The sequence below is a fragment of the Cygnus olor genome, chromosome 2, assembly GCF_009769625.2.
Source record: "Cygnus olor isolate bCygOlo1 chromosome 2, bCygOlo1.pri.v2, whole genome shotgun sequence".
Taxonomy (NCBI): domain Eukaryota; kingdom Metazoa; phylum Chordata; class Aves; order Anseriformes; family Anatidae; genus Cygnus; species Cygnus olor.
The window spans coordinates 23,673,233-23,694,759 of record NC_049170.1 but is presented as its reverse complement, the minus strand read 5'-3'; the positions used below and the strand labels follow the sequence as shown (position 1 = coordinate 23,694,759).

The 21,527-nt window shown below is 36.5% G+C and overlaps 1 protein-coding gene across 1 annotated transcript in view; it reads right to left on the bottom strand.

Annotated features, from left to right (window-relative positions):
• Positions 1-491: 491 nt before the first annotated feature.
• ZNF804B (zinc finger protein 804B) overlaps positions 492-21,527 on the bottom strand; it is a 237,864-nt gene continuing 216,828 nt past the window's right edge. The window contains exons 3-4 of the mRNA XM_040549150.1: positions 8,561-8,691; positions 492-6,177 (exon numbers count right to left, since the gene is read on the bottom strand). Coding sequence (XP_040405084.1) covers positions 2,487-6,177; positions 8,561-8,691 — 3,822 coding nt within the window. The 3' untranslated portion in view covers positions 492-2,486. The remainder of the gene's footprint in view (positions 6,178-8,560; positions 8,692-21,527) is intronic.

Genomic DNA, 21,527 nt, shown 5'->3' with positions numbered 1-21,527 from the left:
CGAAATTGTGACAGCAAATTAAAAAATTTTTGTGTCTTGGAATGCATCTTTGAGGTTGGTATTAGCCCTGAACTGCTGGTAGGTGCTGTGCAGGTCAGTCAGCTTCTTCTAGAGCACAGGTTGACTTGCTCTTTTTAAATATACAATTCACACTCTTTCTACAGAATTATAACTATTTTTTACAAATGAACCTCTGAGAGAAGGAATTCAGTCTGAGATACCAAGTACTAATTTTCAGAGCTGATAAGTTGCATTCAGTGAAATATATTTGATTCACAGAAAATAAATTTCAGAAGTACATAAATTATATGTAAATTCAGATCTGATTTGAGGAACAATTTCAGTAAAAAATAAAAAGTAGAATTTTAAAACCGTGGAGATATTTATTTTTAAAATCTTAAAACAAGACAAAACAAAACAAAACAAAAACATAACTGACTTCCTTAATTATGAAGCAATAATTTTAAATTAAAAAAAAATATATCCCTACAATTAAAATAAGAAAAATTAAACCATAAAGATAATTAACTCCAAAATATCATGAACCCATTTTGTTAATGAAGTGAATAAATCAGCTGGGAATGCAACCAAAAGACATTTGATGGGATCTGGTTTCACCAGCCTCTTTTTCATTACAAAGTATTTCGCTTCTACTTAGTCTCCAGATTTTTTTTTTTTTCCAGCAGTTTTTCTTTGATGGCTAAAATGTTAAGCAACCAAAGAAACTTTGACTTTGAAAATCAACTACAAAGTAAGCTATCACAATTTGTAAACACATTCGAAAAATTTGGCATAATACCAGTTTATGCTGAAGCAGCTGCTTTTAGAAATTAAAACACTTCCATTTTACTGCAATGGATCAATCTAGTTTGATTAAAACTAAGTTAGAAAATTGGTCCTAAGTTGTATTTTAAATACTCAGCCTAATTGCAATTCTCAGCTTCTTCAGATAGCTGGATATAATGGAATAAAATCCTCCAAACATTTTCAATGTGCTTTATATCAGTTCTGAAATATATATTAGTAATTGTGCACTACATCATTGCAAATGAAATTATTTCAGATGTTTCAAATCCAAATAAACAGGTATTGTCTGTCAGACACTTCACTGTCCAATTATATTGGGAGGCAGGCCTGTAGTCTAGCCACAATTATGATCTTAATTTCTTGCTAAATATCCCATGTCGAGTTAGTAATATTATAAAAATATCCAAAGTATACCATTCAAAAAGATGCCGAAGCCCTCACCTATTTTCAGAAACACACTTATTTTTAGAGATTTCAAGTACACGTTGCCCTGAAAGTTAGATAGATGCAAGACTTCAGTTTGCAAGTTCAGTTTGGGAAGCCATGCTAGAGACTTGGCATGTTTGCTTAGATTCAGTACACCTTGTACTTATGAGAACTGTGACATGGTTGTTCATGAGACATGACCTGGAAAGCCAGTTTCTGCTCAGAATTCTACTTCCGTATTTTTATGAATTTCATCATGACTTTATAAAACCAGCCAGTTGTTTATGTTATTTGTGAAAGGGGTGAAATATATTTGCATGTACTTTGGGCAAGACTCTCCCCAACACGTCAGAGCTTTGTTGGCAAGGAAGAAGAGTTACCTTGTGGGCCAGTGACCTCCAAGGTTCAAGGCCTGCACTATCTGAATTGCAACTCTGGGCTGCTGCACCCCACCCCTGACATAGCCACAGCAGGTAATGCCAAAGAGCTTGGTTTCATCACTTTCCTTCTCCTGCCTTCTCGGAAGCTTGGCTGGGGGGAAAATTTAGCAGTCTGTGCCAGCAAAGAACCCCCTACAATAAGGGGGTATTTTTGTTATGTATTTGTGGCCAGACTATAGTCCCTTTACACAGTCCGAGCAACATATCCCAGTGATAAAATCACTGAAGTAACTTTGAGATGTTGTGATGACCCTGTTCTTCCAATATCAACTCATCGCCTACCACTATGAGGCTCTCCAAATTATGGCTGGGAAACAGAACAAGGTACTTGTGGTCCCAAGGTTTATCTTTTTGGCTCATTCTGAAAGGCTTTACACAGATCAAGCATTACGTTTACATGCTCATAAAAGCAAGCTTTTGAGGTGTGTCAAGATTGCACTACCTTAAATTGTGTTACTTTAAATCACCTGTCATTGTTGACGTTCTTTGTCCTGTTGTGCCTGAGTGCTGTGGTCCTCTTCCTACAGACAGTCACAGGCTTCACTTCAGGCTGTTCTTTCTAAACTTTCTGCAACATGACATTAGCTGGACCCTGTATTTCTTGTGATGGTATCAGGACAGGCTTTAAAACTGCTTCTATCCTATGATATGAGAAACTAATCAACATTCATATGCAGTCAGACAACACTTGTACTTTAAAATATTTGCCATTTTGTACAGCAAAACAGTAGATTTCCCCTCGGATATGTGATTGAACACTGGATATCTTTTTTCTTTAAATTTGTTTCTGGAGCCATGGTGCAATTTTTTGGGCTAGTTTAAATAACTAGAAACACCAAAAATTTCTTTTATTGTAGGTAACTGTTGGGTCTGGCTAGAGCAAGAATGATGATGGGAATCTTGACCTTGGAATAACGGATGAACAATGGGATTTGGATGTATAGCAGGAGGTGTGGCTGCATTCAGGTGTGGTGTAAATAAGGCTGGGATGTACGCAGCATGTGGCAGTATGGGGAAGTTCAGTGGGGAAGGGTGAGTAGGGGTGGTGGAGACCAAGTGCAACGGGTGTCCTGCCAGCAGAGCAGGGTGGGCAGGAATGAGGGTTGGTGCTAATGGAGAAAGTGATATAGGGGTGAAATGTGCCTGAGAGAGGGGATGGAGGTGTGCCAGGGAAAGATGGCTGCCATGGGGATGTACAGATGCTGAGACAGCAAAGCGTTGCAGCAGTGTATGGTGGATGGTGGTGACAGTAGCATGCTGCTGAACAGGGATGGTGGGAACTGCTGGTGTTGCAGAGAAGGCAGCTGGTCCTGGGGCAGGCAAAACTTTCAGGTGTTTTGCCAGAAGTTGTTTCTGCATATGCTGCTGGGCTTGCAGCTGCAGCAACCTATATTTGTCTACTTCTTCTGGTGAGAATGTTATAGGCTGCTGTGTTAAAGGAGGGGAGATGGATTTAGTGTACACTTCTAGTTCATTTACTGTGTCATTGTAGTTCTGCATAGCATTGTCACAAAGAGAGTCTGAACTGCCTTCTGCCTGGTTCAAGTCCATGTTTACATCGTGTAGTTCTTCTTTGGTCTCTGTTGAATTAGCAACAACAGAATATCTTTTAGAGGAAAAAGCACCAGGGAAATCATTTGGTACTGGGTCACAGCTTTGTATAAAGGGTTGTACTTCATTAATGAAGAGATTGGATTGTTCCTTTATTGCTGTGCTCCTTTTTACGCTTGGGCTCTGATAGCCTGTTCCTATTTGAATGATGTCTTTAAAAAGACAATGATCATAATCAGTCCCTGTTGAACGAGCAACATTGGTTATCTCTGAAGCTTCAGATTTGTTTCTTTTCACACTGCCTTCCAATGGACTTTCATTTTGCCCTATGTCATTTTTACCTGTGCTTAGCAGTTTCTCTGGCAAAGGTATCATTGCTGTATCACCTACCGATGATGAAAACTGAACCGCAAAGTGACTTTGTGAAAGATCCTTTAATTCCATACCACAAATGTTTGAAAATCTTTCTGAATCATGCATTTGTTCTTGGGTTTTCTTGGACTGCACTCTTTCCAACAATAACTTGGCTGTCAGTGACTTTCTTTTTCCACATATGTCTTTTACCAATGTTTCAGAAGAGCAGGTAGCAAAGTTTTTCGTCTGGCTGTTTACATTCAGAGATTCATAATGTGTAGTTCCATCATTTCCTCTTTTGGTGTTAGAATCTCTTTCTGCATCCTCTTTTGTTTTATTCTCACAGTTATCAGTCTCTTTTGAGAAGGACCCTGCACTACTACCTCTTGATACTCTGCTGCTAGATGAGCTCTCGCTGCTTCTTGATTCTGTGGTGGAAGAACTTTTGGAGCCATTGTAGCTTCTACTTCTACTATTCACTCTGCCAAAATGCTGGTGTCTACATCTGCTGTGTTTAAATCTATCTCTGTGGTGTAAAACTTTATGTCTTGAACATCTTTGATATTTAATTGTGCCCCTCTGTGTGCAGTTTCTACTTCTGTGACTTCTAACATGGCAAAGATAATTATCATATGCATCATCAGAAGTAAAAATACAGTTGTGCTTTCTGTGTTTACATTTGTGCCTTTCAGCTGTCTTGCTTTTCCTTTTGCAACAACAAAGCAAATGATTTCTGCTGTGATTGTTTGATGTGGGACTAGAGGAACTGCTCATGTAGCTACTTGTACTGCTAACGGAAGTGTCAGAATAGCTGGAATGTCTGTCAGAGGAGGACTTTTCAGGAGATGGAAATCTCCAGCATCTTGTAAAACTTCCACTTTCTTCATTTTCTGAATACCTGCTGTTCGAACCAGATTTATAACTAAGGAAACTTCCACTAGAATATTTTCCACTGTCACTTATGTCACTGCTGCAGCTGGCCACATCTTGAATGGATCTGCAGTCATTTTGGTTTTCATGAGTTTCTTCAGAATAAATTAAATGACATTTTGCAGCTTTAGTCTTTTTAATCCTAGACATAAAAGCAGAAAAGGAAATGCTTTCATTTCTAATGCTCTGTTTTTTTCTTTCACAGCTATGGAAATGATGCTTTAAAGATCTTTTCTGTGGTGTTGTATGAAGACCTTTTTCTGTCATATAATCCTTTTGTGAGACATCAAGGTAAGCAGGCACTTTGGGTATATTTTCATTCAAATAATCTGAAATATATTTTCGACCATTTTTGTTCATTTCTTTCCCTATGTCTGACTCAGCTTTTTGCTTGGCCTTTCTTGGATTTAGGGAACCTTTCATCTTCTTTGGTTTCAAGAACTGATTATCTTGTTCATTTGACATTTGCTTGTGTTTTATTAAACCTGAGGCTTCATTTTCATCTGCAGTCTTATTTATAGAGTAGTCTTTACAGCCTTCTTTGTTTGTTTCATGCTGTTTACCATCTCTGTGATTTAAAGAGAGTCTGAAGTCAAAATACAATGGATTACAGCCATATGAAATACAGGGCTCAGTTTTTGTAAACAAAAGTAATTCTGTGGGCCACTGCAGAGCAGTGCTGCCATCTTTGCTCACTACATGGAGGAAAGGCAGTTCCTGGGGCTTAGCCTCTTTAACCACAGTCTCCCTAGAAAGCGATTCTGTATTTCCATTTGTGGTTTCTGAAACCTCCAAATATCTTTCCCTCTTTACTACCCCAGGACTGTCATTAATGTTGCTTGAAAATGTCAGCTCAGGCACTGGCTGTTGTGGGAGCTCAGGTAACTTGTCAGACAGTTGTGCATTGCTGTGCTTGTAGGTGTTTGGCTGTATGCAAAAACTGTTAGCTTGGCATGAAGGTGAAATGAGAGTTTCCAACAATTGCTCAGACTCACTCAGTTTACTCTCTTGATCTGTTTCTCTAAGTGAACCTGAAAAATCCAAATTTGAAAGCTGTATTTTGATTTTGGAAAATGAAGAATGAACACTGACCTTTTCTTCTATTTCTCTATCACTACTTCTATCATTTTCTTTTAGCATTTTAAGTTTCACAGCTCCATGACTTGATGCACCATTATCCAAATCCATTTGGTCTTGTGGAATAGGTGGTCCTTTGTCCAGGCCTGTTTTTATATCCTCTTCCAAAAGTGTGCCAGAACGACAGCCCTCAAGAACTTGCTTTGTTTTATGGTTGGGGGATTCACTACAATCATTTCCTTCTTCAGAGTTCTCACTGAAGACTGATGCTGAGGACTCAAGCTTCAAAGGGACTTTTTTAGAAAATGAGAAAGACACCCCTGCCCTTTGAGAAGCATTGGTGCTATCTGGGAACACTTGTGAGACTTGATTTTGAAGCACGTGGCATCTTTTAGTAGGTGAATGGTGCCTGCTTATGATAAGATGCTGTTTCTCTAGTATACTGCTGGAGAAACCTTGTCCTTCACTTGCAGTGGTGCTTTGAGAACCAGCTGTGACCATGCCACCCTTGTATAGGAAAACTCCATCTGGCGACTGCTTCTTTTCCATGACTAATCTGGGGGCTTTAAGCATTGGTCCACTTCCAGTGATGCTGTAAGAAAATAAATAAAAACATGGTTGTATTAATTAAGTAACCAAGTTAAAATAGAACACACATTTGGCAATACATGTTTGGTAAAAGAGCGCCACTCATAAGACACTTCCACCCATAACATCTGCAGAATCAGCCTCTGTAGCAGAAAAGGCAGTATTCTGCTTGCTTCGTGTGTGTGTGTAGGTTAAAGAGAAAATTTTATTTTACCTTTATATTATTACACAAGAAAGGATTTTGTGAAATATTCAGAGATATTAATGCTAATACTATCTCTAAACATTGGTGGGGGAAAGGATGCAAGCTGGATTTCCACCAATATTAATGGCAACATCAGCACTCTCATTATCAACCACCATTTGGCTTTCTTTGTTGTATTTTCTCCTCCTGTATTTTACTTCAATTAATTACATTTTTCTTCTTCCCCAAAACTCTCAGATTTTAAATCTGGGGTTTACTTTTCTTGCACTTAAAAAAAATAAAATAAGATCAATGTATTCTAAGGAGAACTTAACAAACATGGTGAATTGTTGGTTGTTTGCAATTTATGTTTAAATGAATGGAATGACTGGAATGACCACTGTCTTTTTCCATTAGAGATGATATGTACATAGCCACCAAAAAAATGTTATTCCAAGTAATATTTTAAACATACACTTCATTAGATAAATTATCTACATTTGCTATCAAAGCCTACAATACACTTACATGAAACAATTTTGGAAGCAGTTTCAGTAAAGAGTTTGATTAAAAATTAGAAAATATTTTAAAAAACTGTAAGTAAAATACAACTGCCAGATCTGCATAGCAGTTATCTATAAACAGGCTAGCATGTTTTATAGGTGCTATAAAAAAGCATTGATCTCCAGCAGTGGGAACAACATAAAGACTCCCTGGGGTAGGGTCACCTCAGAGTAAGAGAATATATATGCATTTCTGAGAATAAATTTGCATTTGCCACAAACTTAGCATCAGAAGATACAAATCCACCCCTATTTGCATATGAGGAAGGAATTCTGTCTTGTAGAAAGCATATAAAGAGATCTTTTTGAAAGTCTGCTTGGAATAGCAAAATATTTTTTTTTTCTCCCCCCAGGTTTTCTGTGCACCAGATTAACAGTAATTTTGTTGTCAGATTGTATTAGTTTGTTGTAAAGAACCCTGCTGGAACCTGAGACACAGTATTCAGGGACAATAACAGTTGTGTGTGTGCACAAACTTTTGCCTAGCGAGGCTGACTTTCTGTCTTGCCTGGACAACAGCCAAGATTGCACATCTCAGCCATCCCTGAACTCATCTGTCATTACCAACAAGAATAGTATGTGCTGTATTTCCAGGCTTTCTGTAAAGGATACGGGACTTGTAGCTCATTCTGTAAGCAGACCCAGTTGTTCCCTTCCTGTCTCATTCAGACCTGATTTTTTACTACTGATCTTATCAGTCTAAATCTAAAACTACATCTTCAAGTACATAGACATAAAGGTATCTTTCCACAGGCAGTTACATTTCTTTCAGTAGATCTGTATGAAAATGGAGTTGTAACCATAAAAGTGATACATTAACACTAAACTGTTATATTTCAGCAGATTACTTAAAAGCAATTACATTGGCCAAAATGAGTGTATAATAAACTCTCAATGTTATTATTTCTAGGGTACTGTAAAGTTGATATGAATTAAAAAGGATGCCAGTTTAATTATCTACTTAACTCATTATGGTCATAGATTAACATAAACAATTGGTCTGGTAGCAATCTATTTTACTGAAGCATTCAGTGTCATTAAACAAAGGAGATTTCTCAAATGTAAGGCTTTATTAGTGTAAACTTCATACTGTATCTTGATATGCATCAATAGAACTAAAAGTACTGGGCAAACTTAACTGAGTTAATCACTTATTTTCCATTCACTTAATGATATTTCCATTAGTGTACGCAGAAACTGTGAGAATAATCTCAGTATATTGAAAATAATGAAAATGATTCACAGATCAGGCACCAGCAGACCAGTGCTAAAAGGGTGGCTTTCCTCTCATGTTAGCTTACTATAAAATGATAAGACAGTTATACTACTCTACATGGGTCAGTTTTAATAAGGTAAAATGGTGATATAAAATCATCTCCAAACCACTCAGTTCAGAAGAGATTAGATTAACTGGTTACAGGAGAGAAAAACACAAACCTTCAAATAGCATGTAATTAATTCAGGGACTTTCAATTTTATGGTTTAGAGAACAGGAACATTAGGAGTTGGGGATAGCTGAAAGCAGGTTACAATATTTGCAATCTCTGTCCATTACAGAGTGTAGGAGTAAAAATTTGGAGATTTCTTCTGGGATTGAGGAAAGTAGGCATTAAAATGTAATATGAGTTTTAAATACTTGCCATTCTGACTGTTTCCGTAACTCTGCGAGCTGGTGGAGCCGCTTGAGTGCTTTTTCCTGTTTCTTCTCATCTTTCCATGACTTTGAAGCCACATTTCGAGCAAATTCCCTTTGTTTCAAGTCTTTTAATCTCTGTGTGAAAAGAGCAAAAAGAGAAGAGATTATATATGTAAACAGCATATGCATTACCTCTAACTCAGTTTATTTGCTTTTGGTGAAGCTAGTATATAAATGGACAGTAAGAATATACTTAAAATGCTATCACTCTAAGAAGATATAGAAAATTTTATTTTTGCCTAACAAAATAATATGATTGAGCCATCACTACTCAGCTGATATATACCCACATATGAATGAAACCTTCATTCATAGATACAGATTTTAATCCTGAAATATATTTGTCTTATGCGTGCACGTATCTTCTGTTGTGTACAAATACATGGACAAAACTAGCCTCCATTTAATTCAGCTGGAATTTTCCTGTCATATTCAGTCAGTTGGAATGCAATCCTTAGCCATATACTGGAATAAATCTGAACTTGTGTGTGTATTTTTTAGAGCTCTATACTTGCACAGGTATGCATGGATGTGTGTGTGTCTCTGTGTTGCTTCTGTAGCTTTTTAAGACTGAATTTGTTATTCAAAGGAGAGAACTACTGTCTGAAAGATTCCATCAGGAAACTCTTCTTTGGGTATATTCACAAATTTTCTGGATCATGTCATACATCTTTAAGTCAGATAATTCCTATTGGAGAAAGCAAAATTCTTTGCCTTTATTACATTTTTATTACATGGTTTTGTGGTGCTGATAGTGTAAGGCAAAGTGAAAGAAAAGAAGACAAAAAACCAGAAAGCGTCAAAAATATCCTCTGCAAAAAAAGTGGTGCTATCTGGACATTGAGTTCACTGTGCTCTCTAGGTCACTGTGGGTCATGCCCAACGTTACAACTCAGGAACATGCACTTCCCAATTCAGGTCCATATTTCCATGCTCTACAGAAACACCTTGCTCCCCTCACCAACTTCCCAGCACCAGGGTGTCTGGGGAAGGGAGGTTCATAAGCGAGAAGGGAGCTCAGGTACACTGAGTCAGATCTCCAGACTGGAAACCTTGATGACCTAAGAGCTGAACCCCAGCATCCACTTGCCCCTCAATCTGAAGGAGACACTGCGTGGGACTTATATTTCCAGAATAGGCAGAACAAGCTGCTCAAAAGTCTCACCATGGCTGCACAGACTTTTGCACAGGCCATTAGGGATCTGTGTTTGAGGTACCAAGTTGAAGACAGAGAGACCTTAACCTATAGTGTGTCATGAGAATGACAAAGGCATAAGAGAACTGCTTTCTGGAGAGAGAGAGCTTTTCTCAGTAGATGAAGACAAAGTGAACATGAAAAAAAAAAAAAAAAAAAAGCTGTGTTGTTGTTTTATAAAATCTAAAGAGATGCTAATTCCTTTTTTATTTTTATTTTTCTTCAACTAAAATTAGAGAAATATTAAGTCATCCATTTAATGGTGATGGCATAATATCACAGAGAGACACATAATAATGGCATAATATCATAGGAACCCTTGGGGGAAAGAGGTGATGCAGGCTCTGATTATGTTCTGTGAAGCGTGCTGGAAAGCTGTGGTAGGTATCTCTCATCATGGTCATGTCAACTCTCCTTCAAGTATATTTGTGAAAAAAGAATTAAAAAATAAATTAAAAATGAAAAAGCCAGATGCCATTGTTGGGAGAAAAAAAAATGTTGTGAGACTAAGGTCAGAAGTTTCTTGTTTGCTCCCAGCCTTCTGGACCCCGAGACTTGTGCTTCTGAGCACTCATATGGAGCTAGAGAGAGCTGGGCTGTCCAGGAATCAGTTGTCCAGGGAGCTTAAGAGCTGTCAGTGACCTGCCTGATGTCTTCCCATGGACAAACTCCCTTGGATGGGGAGGAGAAGGCCAGAAAGGCAGTTGCTCAGGTAACTAGGGCAGCTCCAACCAGCAAGAACCATCCTGCCACCTGGTGCCTGTTGAAAGTTTAACTGTATTAATCAGAAACCTTTGCAGTCTGTCTAATCCTTATATCTCTCTGGAAATCCTCTATCAGCTGTGACATTTAGTATTTCACCAAACTAGACTCCAAAACAGAACATCTGCAAAGTCCTCTTTAAAACACTTAAAATTCAGTTCCTTGGAAAGAAATGGTTATTCCACTAATTTTTTATTTTTTTCCTGTCCCCCTCCCTGTCCATCTTTTGTCCATCTTTTCCAGCCCATACAGCATTCCATTCCCTCAACATTTTTGCCTGTAGTTTACAATAAATTAGACAAATATGTAAGACAACATTACTGCTGGTCCAAGAAAGTAATTTCTTTTTAGTAATATGTTAAAGCCAAAGCTGTAAAGTAAACCAGAGAATCTTCCCAGAACAAACTTTGTCATCTTTCATATTTACATGAGTGTAAAGATATTTAAGCAGTAAAGATTCTATCTTCCATGAAAAAACACAGAATCTTGAGTCTTATTAACATCTTCCATGTGAAGAAAGGGCAAAGAAATACATTTGAGAAATGTCGTTTAGTGCCGCTTGCTGTATTTTAGCTGTCACCATGAGCTGTTTGGTATCACACATAAAGCATTCATGAGGAAAAACAGAAACAGTTTCTACCTGTCAAGGAAACAAAGAACAATGTGCATGCTAGTACTATGGAGTGCAGGTACTGCAAAGCAATGCCATTTCACTTCTTTGACAGTTAGGATGATAATCAACAAAGCAAATGGACCAAAACTAAGAATAGAAGTCGTAGTGGTATTTTTTGCTCTCTAATGGCATACAGAATGTGTCAAGGAAGAAGAGAAAAGAATACAAAAAATATAGGTAAGTGTAGCTGAGCACTCATCAACTGGAGATGAAAACCAAGAAATTAAAAGCATCTACAGTCTGAGCAGAGAAAGGGTCTCTCCCTGCACATGCCCCCATCAAAACAAAAAAGCTGCACTGCCAGAGCTCCGATTAGGAATTGTAATGAAATTTGTCATCTGTGTTGGATAGACCATGGGACTGCCCACTGAACCTGCAAAAGCCATGGTTTTCCTCACTAATAACCTGTGCCAGTCTTTTGACAGGCATGCAAATATCTTTCACAGGTGGTGAACAACAGCATGCAACTGATGAGGTACCTGAATGACAACCCTAAGCTCAGCAGGTGTGCTTGAAAATTAACATCACTTTACATGGCAATTGCATTTTTCATGTAATTAGGTACTTAACTGGGCATCCAAATACAGGCACGTGTAATAAATTATGATTTATTTAATAGCAATTTAGTGTTCTGTCCTTCACCTGCTACAAATATCATTGCTACAGAATTATTTTTCATATTTAGACTCATGTTCTATTCTTTCTCTGTTTTTCATGTAAATGTGCATGTGGATACTGCCATATCTAGAAGTAACACCTTTTTTTTTTTTTTTTTTTTAAACCCACACAATATTAAAAGACCACAAAGTAATTTTCACTATTATGGAACACTTTACTTATATAACCATGTCTGAGTCACATTGGCTCATCTATGTAAGACCCACTCAAAAATTGCTGAATATGTTATTTTCCCCCCTGAACTCTGGTATGATTCATCAGGGGATCCAAATGAGTCAATGGAGTTGCATCTTTGTTACCTTCCTTTGTTAGCTAGGAAACATCAGTGGCCAAATACCATACGTGCACTGTACTTTAGTAACTTCTACGAGATTTTTTTTTTTTTTTAAATTGTTGCTTCGTTGTGGCCAATACTTACTTACTTACTGTAGCATACTTACCACTGACTGCATTTTCAGTAGTAAGATTACTTTTTTTCCAGAGCTTGATCCTGATTTCTATTCCTCCATGTGAAGAGGAGCATTTCTCTGGATTGTCATTAATCTGAACAAATTTAGATGCCTGTGGCAGTTTCTTAGATTTTCTTTACAACCACTGAAGAGAAATTAGCATTTTTATGGACCTAATCACCTCATCTGAAATCAGTGGGGTAAAGTGAGATGTAAAAGTATCTTTCTTTTCATTGGGTAAGGAGGGTATTAATGGTGACTATCTCAGACATGGACCACTTTTGACAGAGGAAGAGTGTGCGATTGGTACATTGTCACTTGGTCACACAGGTAGTATTCGTGTTTACAGGTTCCATAAAAGAGTAATTTGTATTAGTGTCACTTTTGGCGTATATAAGAGAAAGAAAGTTGAGAAAGACTTCTGGGCTTATTCATTTTTTACTTTTTTTAGGAAACCATTGACAAAATAAGGTTTCTATAATCTGCATTTCAAAGTTATTCATTTGACAGGGGATACACAGAAAAAAAAATGGAGAAAGCGTGCTTGCAGTACTGGTTAAGAACACAAATACATTGAGAAGCATAGAGAAGATACTTGTTCTTCTCTCACTCCTGATTTCTTGTCTTGGTCATTTCCCTGCCAGATTTCTCACCCCTCCTTCTCTAGGTGGTTGCTGACTTCAAGAACCACTTTTTCTCTTGTTCACTTTCTCTCAATTTAAGGACCAGAGGGAATGTAGTACTGGGAGAGAGTTACTTCTTTTGAGAATTCTGCCAGGGGTCATGTTCACCTCATTATAGAGATCTACTTGGGAGTCTCAGTGTATCTCTACTTCAGATACTGGGTCAAATAAGTGTTGCTGCAAGTATATTGAGAAGCAAATCATGTTTTTGTTCTCAGTGGTGTAACTACGCAGATTTAAATAGAAGGCAGGTTTGGAAAAAAAATGTTAAAATTTCACGCATTAAATCAGAAAATATCAGGTCAGATTGAGTTAGACAACTTTTTCCACTTACATTCAGATATTTTATTTCCAAATATCATTCACATTCAATGTATCTGATAAAATATTCATCACTGTAAGGCACTGTAGCCCCAGATAGAAACGTATGCATCTCTGCTTACTTCAGTCAGCTTCATGTATATGAGGCCTGCCATATGTAAAGAGCCTTCTCTGAATTCAAGTCCATAAACTAAAGTGTTTGAGTGCATGATTGACTTAAAGATTGATTTCCACTTTGCTAAAAAGCTCCTTAATTGAATTCTAATCAAACTCACCATAGAAGGGTTAAATGAGGAAAAAAAAAAAAGTGGAATGTGATTTTCAGTAATTATTCTCTTGCCTAAGACTGGAACTAAGTAAATTATTTATAAAATGATTTTACACTGCAAACCATCAAATGAGAATGATAAAGTTAGTAGAAAATAAAATTAGACTTCATGTCTGAAGCTTATAGTATTAACTCTCTAAGTGAAATAGGGGAAACAACAAAGAAGAAATTTGCTTTTACTATAATAAATAAAATCCTAAAAATAAAAATGAAAGGCTATTACATACAGAAATTAACCAGGAGATATGAAACTCAAAAATTACCTGACAAATTGTTATGTTTTACATATAAATAGTTAAAGATCCCTTTGAAATGTGTGATAGTGACTATTTTTTGGAGTATATTTTATTATAGCCAATTATAATGGATTCAATATTGTTATCAGGAATGAATGGAAGCTAGAAAGAAAATATCCTTGCATGATTGGGTTAGGGAATGAGATGACAGCAGGAGGGTAAAAATCAATCCTTAGACATGCCCATCAATGAATGAGTTGTTGATCACAGATCCAACTGAAAGAAAAAATTACAGCCAGGTGTTTGTTTTCATGTTCCTTCATAGAAACTGCTGCTAAATCTTTGTAGAAAGAGGATCTGATCTAGTGCAATGGGTCTTGATACCAGAAAGAAACAGGATCTACCGCTGCTTATCTGTTTCTTTTCTGTGGGAGCTTCTTACAGTTCAGCCAGATCAGTGAATATTCTTGCTACTTAAACTGATTTCAACCATTGCCCAAAGTATGAGTTTGGACTAATGAAATTCGGGGTACATTTGTACAGCTCATGAGAAACCCCCAAGTAACGTTAAAACGGATTGCAGGGAGGGCATTTCTGCAGGGTAAAGGATAGAACAGGCACTTTGTGGCAGCAATTCACTCGTCTGAAGGACTGAGCTATTTGTGGATTCAGCATATGCTCTGCTTGACCACCCACATTTATATCAGTTCCAATGAATTTATTGTCATATGGTCCAGCAAGCTGTCTGTGTACCGTACTATTTGATTAGACACATCCAGTGTCACTTTGGAATATAGAGTAATTTACCTAGTAAAAGCAACACATTTGAAAGATAAGAATCTTAAGACAAGGACTGTATCTTCACTGCATGTTTATATACAACCTGGCTCATGGGGTCTCTGGTGCTGATTCTCAGCCAGAGAAAAACAAAAGCTCATTTAATTTTTTTTTCTTTCCCATGTAAAGATCTCAAAGAGAATAAACTGCTATGACAATTTTGTAAAATCAAAATTTTCAATACTTATTGTAATCTTACTTTAGAAATTTTTAAGCCTTTTTTTCCCACATTTTTGAAGCCTATCTCACCACTTAGTGTTTCTTTGTTCTATCTGTAGCAGGTGAAATATATCACTTACATTTTAAGGAAAAGAGCCTGAATTATCCAAGAATTCAAAAGGCAGGTCTAAAGCATGGCCTCAGAATTCCTTCAATGTAGTCATCAAACTTTCAGAGTAACAATAATGATAATAGACGTGATTTTGCATACATATTATATAACACTTTACAGAGACAAATCTCAGATGTCTTATGAAACAGGCACTTTTACCATGATACTATTTTACAAATAAAGAAATGAAAGCAAAGAGAGATGGAATTACTTATGAGAAGAGTAGGGAAGAGGCTAAATCAGCACTCACAAATGTGTGTTTAATTAGCACATCTTACTCTTTATAAGCCCATTGGAACAAGACGGAAGATGCCAGACATCTGAATTAAACCTGCCACGGTTTTGACTGTGATAGAGTTAATTTTCTTTGTAGAAGCTTGTACAGTGCTGTGTTTGGGATGTAGGATGAGAACAATGCTGGTAATGCATGGATGTGTAGTTGTTGCTGGCAGTGCTCACCCAGAGGCAAGGCCTCTCCTGTTCTGCACGCTGCCCAGCCAGTGAGGGGCTGGGGGTGCACCAGGAGCTGGGAGGGGACACAGCCAGGACAGCTGGCCCAGGCTGCCCAAAGAGGTGTCCCACCCACTCCACGGGGTGTCATGCTTGGCAATAACAACTGGGGGAGAGGGGGAGGAACTGGGGGGACATTCGCCGTGATGGCACTTGTCTTCCCAAAGAACCGCTGCGCTTGACAGGTCCGGCTTTCCTGGGAGCAGCTGACACCTGCCTGCCGATGGAAACAGTGAGCGAATTCCTTGTTTTGCTTTGCCTGTGTGCACGGCTTCTGCTTTACCTCATAAACTGTCAGTATCTCAGCCTGTGGGTCCTCACACTTTTACCTTCCCCATTCTCTCCCCCATCCCACCTGAGGAGAGCGAGTGAGCGGCCATGTGGTGCTGAGTTGCCTGCTGGGGTTAAAGCACAACAAAACCTGAATTTGATTTTCCTGTATAATCAGTTGATTCTTAAGGACTGTGGTAGTGATGAGGGAACTACAATAAAGCATGAAATATACCCATTACAAAACATTGTGCTATGTCCATAGGTTACATAAAGGAAAGATGAATCAGCAGACCACTACATTGTGGCTTTGTACTGCTGTGCTAGAGAACAAGCTCATCACTAAAAAGAGTTATTTTAATAAGCACCTGAGATAAATGTATGTTTTGTGATAGGTACCTTTCACTGCACTTCAGATGAAATTGTATTTGGTCAGGGCGAAGGGTGAAAAACAGTATGTGCATGACGAATATTAAAACCAACTATAAACAAAAGTCTCATCAAATGTCTCAAGGAAATAGAAAATCACTTTTTCTAATAAGAAATAATAGCTATCAATAAAAAGACTTTTAGGTTGTTTTCCTTATACAGTCAAAAGCAAAGCATTCTTTCTCTTCTATTTGCTTAAAGCAGACAGATGTCTTCTGGAGTAGGAGAGCTAAAGGTAACCGGGAACAATACTATAACAAAATGGCTGATCAGGGTAAAGGAGGTATAATAAATGACATCTCCATGACATAAGATTCTTATTTGACAATAAGAAAGGCTACAAATGACTTTTATAGTCATCTGTCTGAAACTTCCCAATAACACAAAGCAGGGAACATCCTTTTTAACAGATAAACTGATAAAATCAAGTTACTTTGACAAGATCTATTTTACATAAACCAAATTAAATTACATTAATTACATTATAGTTCTTTAATACTTTATGGAATCCTGTATCAGTCATGCCAGCATTTTCCCTGGCACTGATGTCAGGATGACAGATTTTCTTGTTTATTCTCTTTAAACACTAGCATGGTTTCTAGCTTCATGCAACTTCCTCTAGTGCTCTGAGACTTATTAAAAATTCTCATTAATGGTTATGAGAGTGTATGGCGATCTCTTTCCCACTATTAAGTGTAGGTTACCTGAATCTGCTGGTATAAAAATATTTAGTTTCAGATTATGCTGCTTCATATTTTTCTTAGCTAATGCTAGAGTGGTACTTCACAATCATCATAAATATCAGAAATGTGACTAAATCATCTGGCTTTGCCCCAAGTATAGAACAGAAATCTGTATTAAATACTCTTTTTTTACATCACTGCTGACAAGTAACTCATTTCTATTTGGATCAGAAGATTCTTTATGTCCTCAATATACTTTCAGAAACCTTCTTGCCCTTACCTCTGATGACTACAAATTTTCCTTTTGCCCTTTTTACTTCCTCTATCACTTTTTTTCCAATTTCTTCACTTCTGATTTATGATCTTTACTATCCATTTTTCCTTTTTCTCCTTTATTATAAATTTAAGCCACAGAGAATTGACTTTCCTTCTAAACAAGATTAGCTGTTTATTACCTATTTGGTCTTTTTTCAGTTGTGGGATTTTGGTTCGTAAGCTATCTGACAAATGCTCTTTTAAATTTCTTAAGTTTCTCTCACATCTTTCTATTTGAATTCTTCCTCCTAGTCCATTTTGCTGGCTCTTCCACCTTCATGACACTAGCTTCCTTAAGTAAGTGCATGTTGCAGTTTCTGTTTGGTTTTATTTTTGTTTTTATGCCATTTGCATTTACTAAACACAATCATGTCGTTTTTTCTAAATTTCCTTTATGCCTGTGTTGATCATCATGATACTAATAATATGTAAGTTAAAGATCAGCTTTATAGAGCCCCATAACGTAGATGAATCCAGATTCAGTAATTTGAAGCATTTTTGTACTATTCTTGACAGAAGGGAGGTCCACAGAGGCAACAAATTCAGATGGATAATCTGTTAGTTTTAATTTCTTCGTGCATGGGATTGGAATAGCAGTTTATGTTCCAGTCTTCGGTTTATTTACAGGAAGAGATGAACAGATGTCCCATTATTTTTCCAGGGTAATTCACTCCTGCCACAGCCTGATGTAGCCTTTGATTATCTGAGAAAATCTTCTGAGAACATATCTCAGTAAATTGTACTGATTAAAAATGGTTATTTTGAATATCTATTTTTATTTTCCAAATTTGTCTCACATAGTTATTATGTGTTGTGTATTTTGATTTTAGTGCCCTTTTTTTCCCTCCACTTTACCTATCCATCTCACTTCCCAGTTCATCAGCATTTCCTGCTGAAATCACAAAAGTAATAAGGTGCTTCCTAAGCAAATTCATTGTGTCAAGGTAAAAGATAACCAAACTGTGCAGAGTGAATGATGCCTTAATTTTCCAGTTTATAAAGGCAAAGACATTTTGGCCTATCCAGCACCATTTTTATTGCCACTTGCTTAAAATATTATTCATTTGAAATTTGTTATTTCCATTTGGTTTTCTTGAACATATTGCTGTTGCAACCTGCAGTGCTTAAAGCTTTCACTAAGACAGGGAGCTAAAAGCATGCACATAGGTCAAGATATGTGGTTCAGCTCACTGCTGTGTAACAGATCACTGAACTGCAACTTGACACCTTTCAATTGTGATTCCATAAGTTAAAATTAGTTTAATGCTGCTCAAGAAAATGCTCCCTGGAAAGAGGATGAAAATGAACACATTGTACATCGTGGAGCTAATGGAAAGTAGCATTTAATGTCCCCCTTTCCCTCTTACCCATGATCTAGACTCTGTTTGTATTCACCCTTCTATCAAATAATGCTATAAACAAGCTAGTTTTTGATGTAGACATGGAAAGTTTTTAACACTATAAAGCTGAATTGTCACTCCCTGCTTCTAAAACGTTATGCCACTTCTCAAATTTTGAGTAAAGTTTATTTTATTATTTGCTCTCAGCAAAGTTTTATTGCTGTAAAATTTGGAGTTGATCTTTTATTTATACCACTGCTTCTTATTCTAGTTCTCTATATTTTTTTACAGCCCTGAATTTTAGTTATTTCTTTTACTAAAGTATGATTGTAAGTTTTCATGCTCAAATTGAACAATCCTCTTAAAATATGCACCATCTCATATAAAACATGGTGACAGTAAGTTTATATTCTTTGGCCTAGGTGAGTCAAAATGGAGAAAAGCAGGGCAACTGGATCACGTTATAATTTTAATTTTGAAAAAATTATTCCATTGTTTTCCGGGTACTATTGGTTTAGTTTTTAGAAAGACCTTGTGCTGCTTGATGAACTCCAGAAATAAATAAGGAATTATATGAGAAATGATTTCAATTTGCTAGAAATAACAGAAAATCACTATAGCAATTACTATAATCTTCTCATGTACTCCAAGTTTAGATTTAGTGAGATATCCCTTGTTGGTTTGCATGTATGCAGGTCCAATTTATGATTGCTTTCAATTTGCAGGCAAGAATCTTTATTTTCTTTTTTAACTATGCATCTGAACGTTATGCTGTGCTAAATTTCAGAATGGAAAGGAAATCAGAATCTGACCTGGGTTACCAAGAGCCATAATTACATGAATGAATTGAATGCCAAGTGTAACCCAGGATCAAACAATATGAAAGGCAGAACTCAGAAAAAAAATGTCATTGGAAGCTGATGAGAAGACTGGATTTTGCACTGAAGTGAAGAACAAGATGAGATTAATCTGAATATTCTGGGTTCCTTGAAAAAGGAAATAATAAATATTAATAAATATTAATTTAATAATGGTAATAAATTAAATTTAATAAATTGTTTTATTTTGCCCCTAAAGTTTATTTATTAATTTACCCAATAATTCCTCTATTAATTGTGATTTTCTATTCTTGCACACAATCAAATCCTTATCTAATTTTGGAGATCTAAGGCAGGTTGACGATATGAGTAGTAAGTTACCACTCCACATACCCTATAGTAAAAGCGTAAATACTGAGCAATGGAACATGACTGCATTTTCAGTTTTAAAGATCAGTATTTAGAAATGTCTGTTTTGAAAGAAGCAGAGCTAAGAATCCTTCAACATGCTAAGGTTTGAAAACGAGCAGAGAAACATTGACTACAAACAGAAAGTCTCCTACAGTGTTCCTGGGGGGTTATGTCAATTCCTCTCTACTTACACATTTGTTTAAAGAAGCAGAATTTCTGCTTAGCAGGAAACTTTAACATTTGTGATTTATTTACATTTTAGTCTTACTGGAGGAAGTAAAAACTTGAGAACTTATTAAAAAAAATGAAAATTTAAACTGTTTCTAAGTGACTTGATGTCAATTCATCTAAATAGCAATGGAACAAAATGCTTTATAAAGTTATAATTTTAATAATTTGTTTTTACCTCAAGAATATTAAACATAATCTGTGCATATATTAAAAAGCCTATTTTTAAATATTTTCAAGATTGCACTGTTGAAACAGTGTATTTCAATCTTTATGAACAATTTCAAATTGTTTTAAAACAAAATGATGTAAAACTTTCCAAAGAGAAATGTTCCTGAACTTCTCACATTCCTGCCAAAGCATTCTGCTTTAAAAATAGTATTTCCTATTGGAAAAAGTGTTTAGTAGTTAACTTTGTGTTAAGGAAACATTTGTTTTTTATGGTCCCATCACCTGTGTTAATATATTTGTTTGGTATTCATATGAATATCATTTACATTTCTCTAGATATTCCCTTGCAATTTAATATGAGAAGGTGTTTAAAGAGCCCTCATCTTTTTAATGGCTCCTGGTGGAGCCTAATTATTATGAAATTGCTAAAGCAGAGAAATGATAATTAGTCTGGGTTACCTCCTTTATTTTTCCCTTGGAGACACGTTAAAATATGTTAATTAATGCTTTTAACTAAGAAAAGGTAATAAATGACTAATCCCACCATCTTTATCACTATCTTGGTGATGTACAGAAATGTTTCTGGTTTGCTTTTAAATATTTGTTTCTGTTATAAGTGCCCCTTAAAGACATACAAGGTACATTGTACATTTTCTCAAACACAAACATCATTGATTAGCATGACTTTAAAGCTCCACAGGAATCAATTACACAGCTACATTCTTGCACATTAATTACTGCAGATGGTCAAAAATGAACAGAGCTATAATAGATGCAGATTCTAAACAGATGTTTGTAGGGCCATGTATACCTTTGTGGGTGCCAATGAGATTAGCAGAAATATTATTTTTCCAGACAGATATGAATAAGAGTACACTGTTTAAAAGTTGTGCAGAAGCTAACAGAAGCATAATTTTTGTGAACATCTGATAGTACAACATTTTGCTAGTGAAGTTAATTGCCCAGTGTCTCCAAAAAGCTGGTCATAGCAGAAAATTACCGTAGGTAAGATATGTAATCTTGTTGAATAGTACTGTATTCTACAAGTCACTCCAAAATATGAACTAAAGTACTTGTAAATGTACAGCAATCAAAAACAAGCATAGCATCTTTCTTTAGAAATTTCTTTCTTTCTATCACCTTGAAGCAAGACTTGTAGAGCCTGACCTCAGAATGACTCTGGTTTGTTTCAGATCCACTGATTTCTCTCTCTCTCTCTCACACACACACATATACACACAAT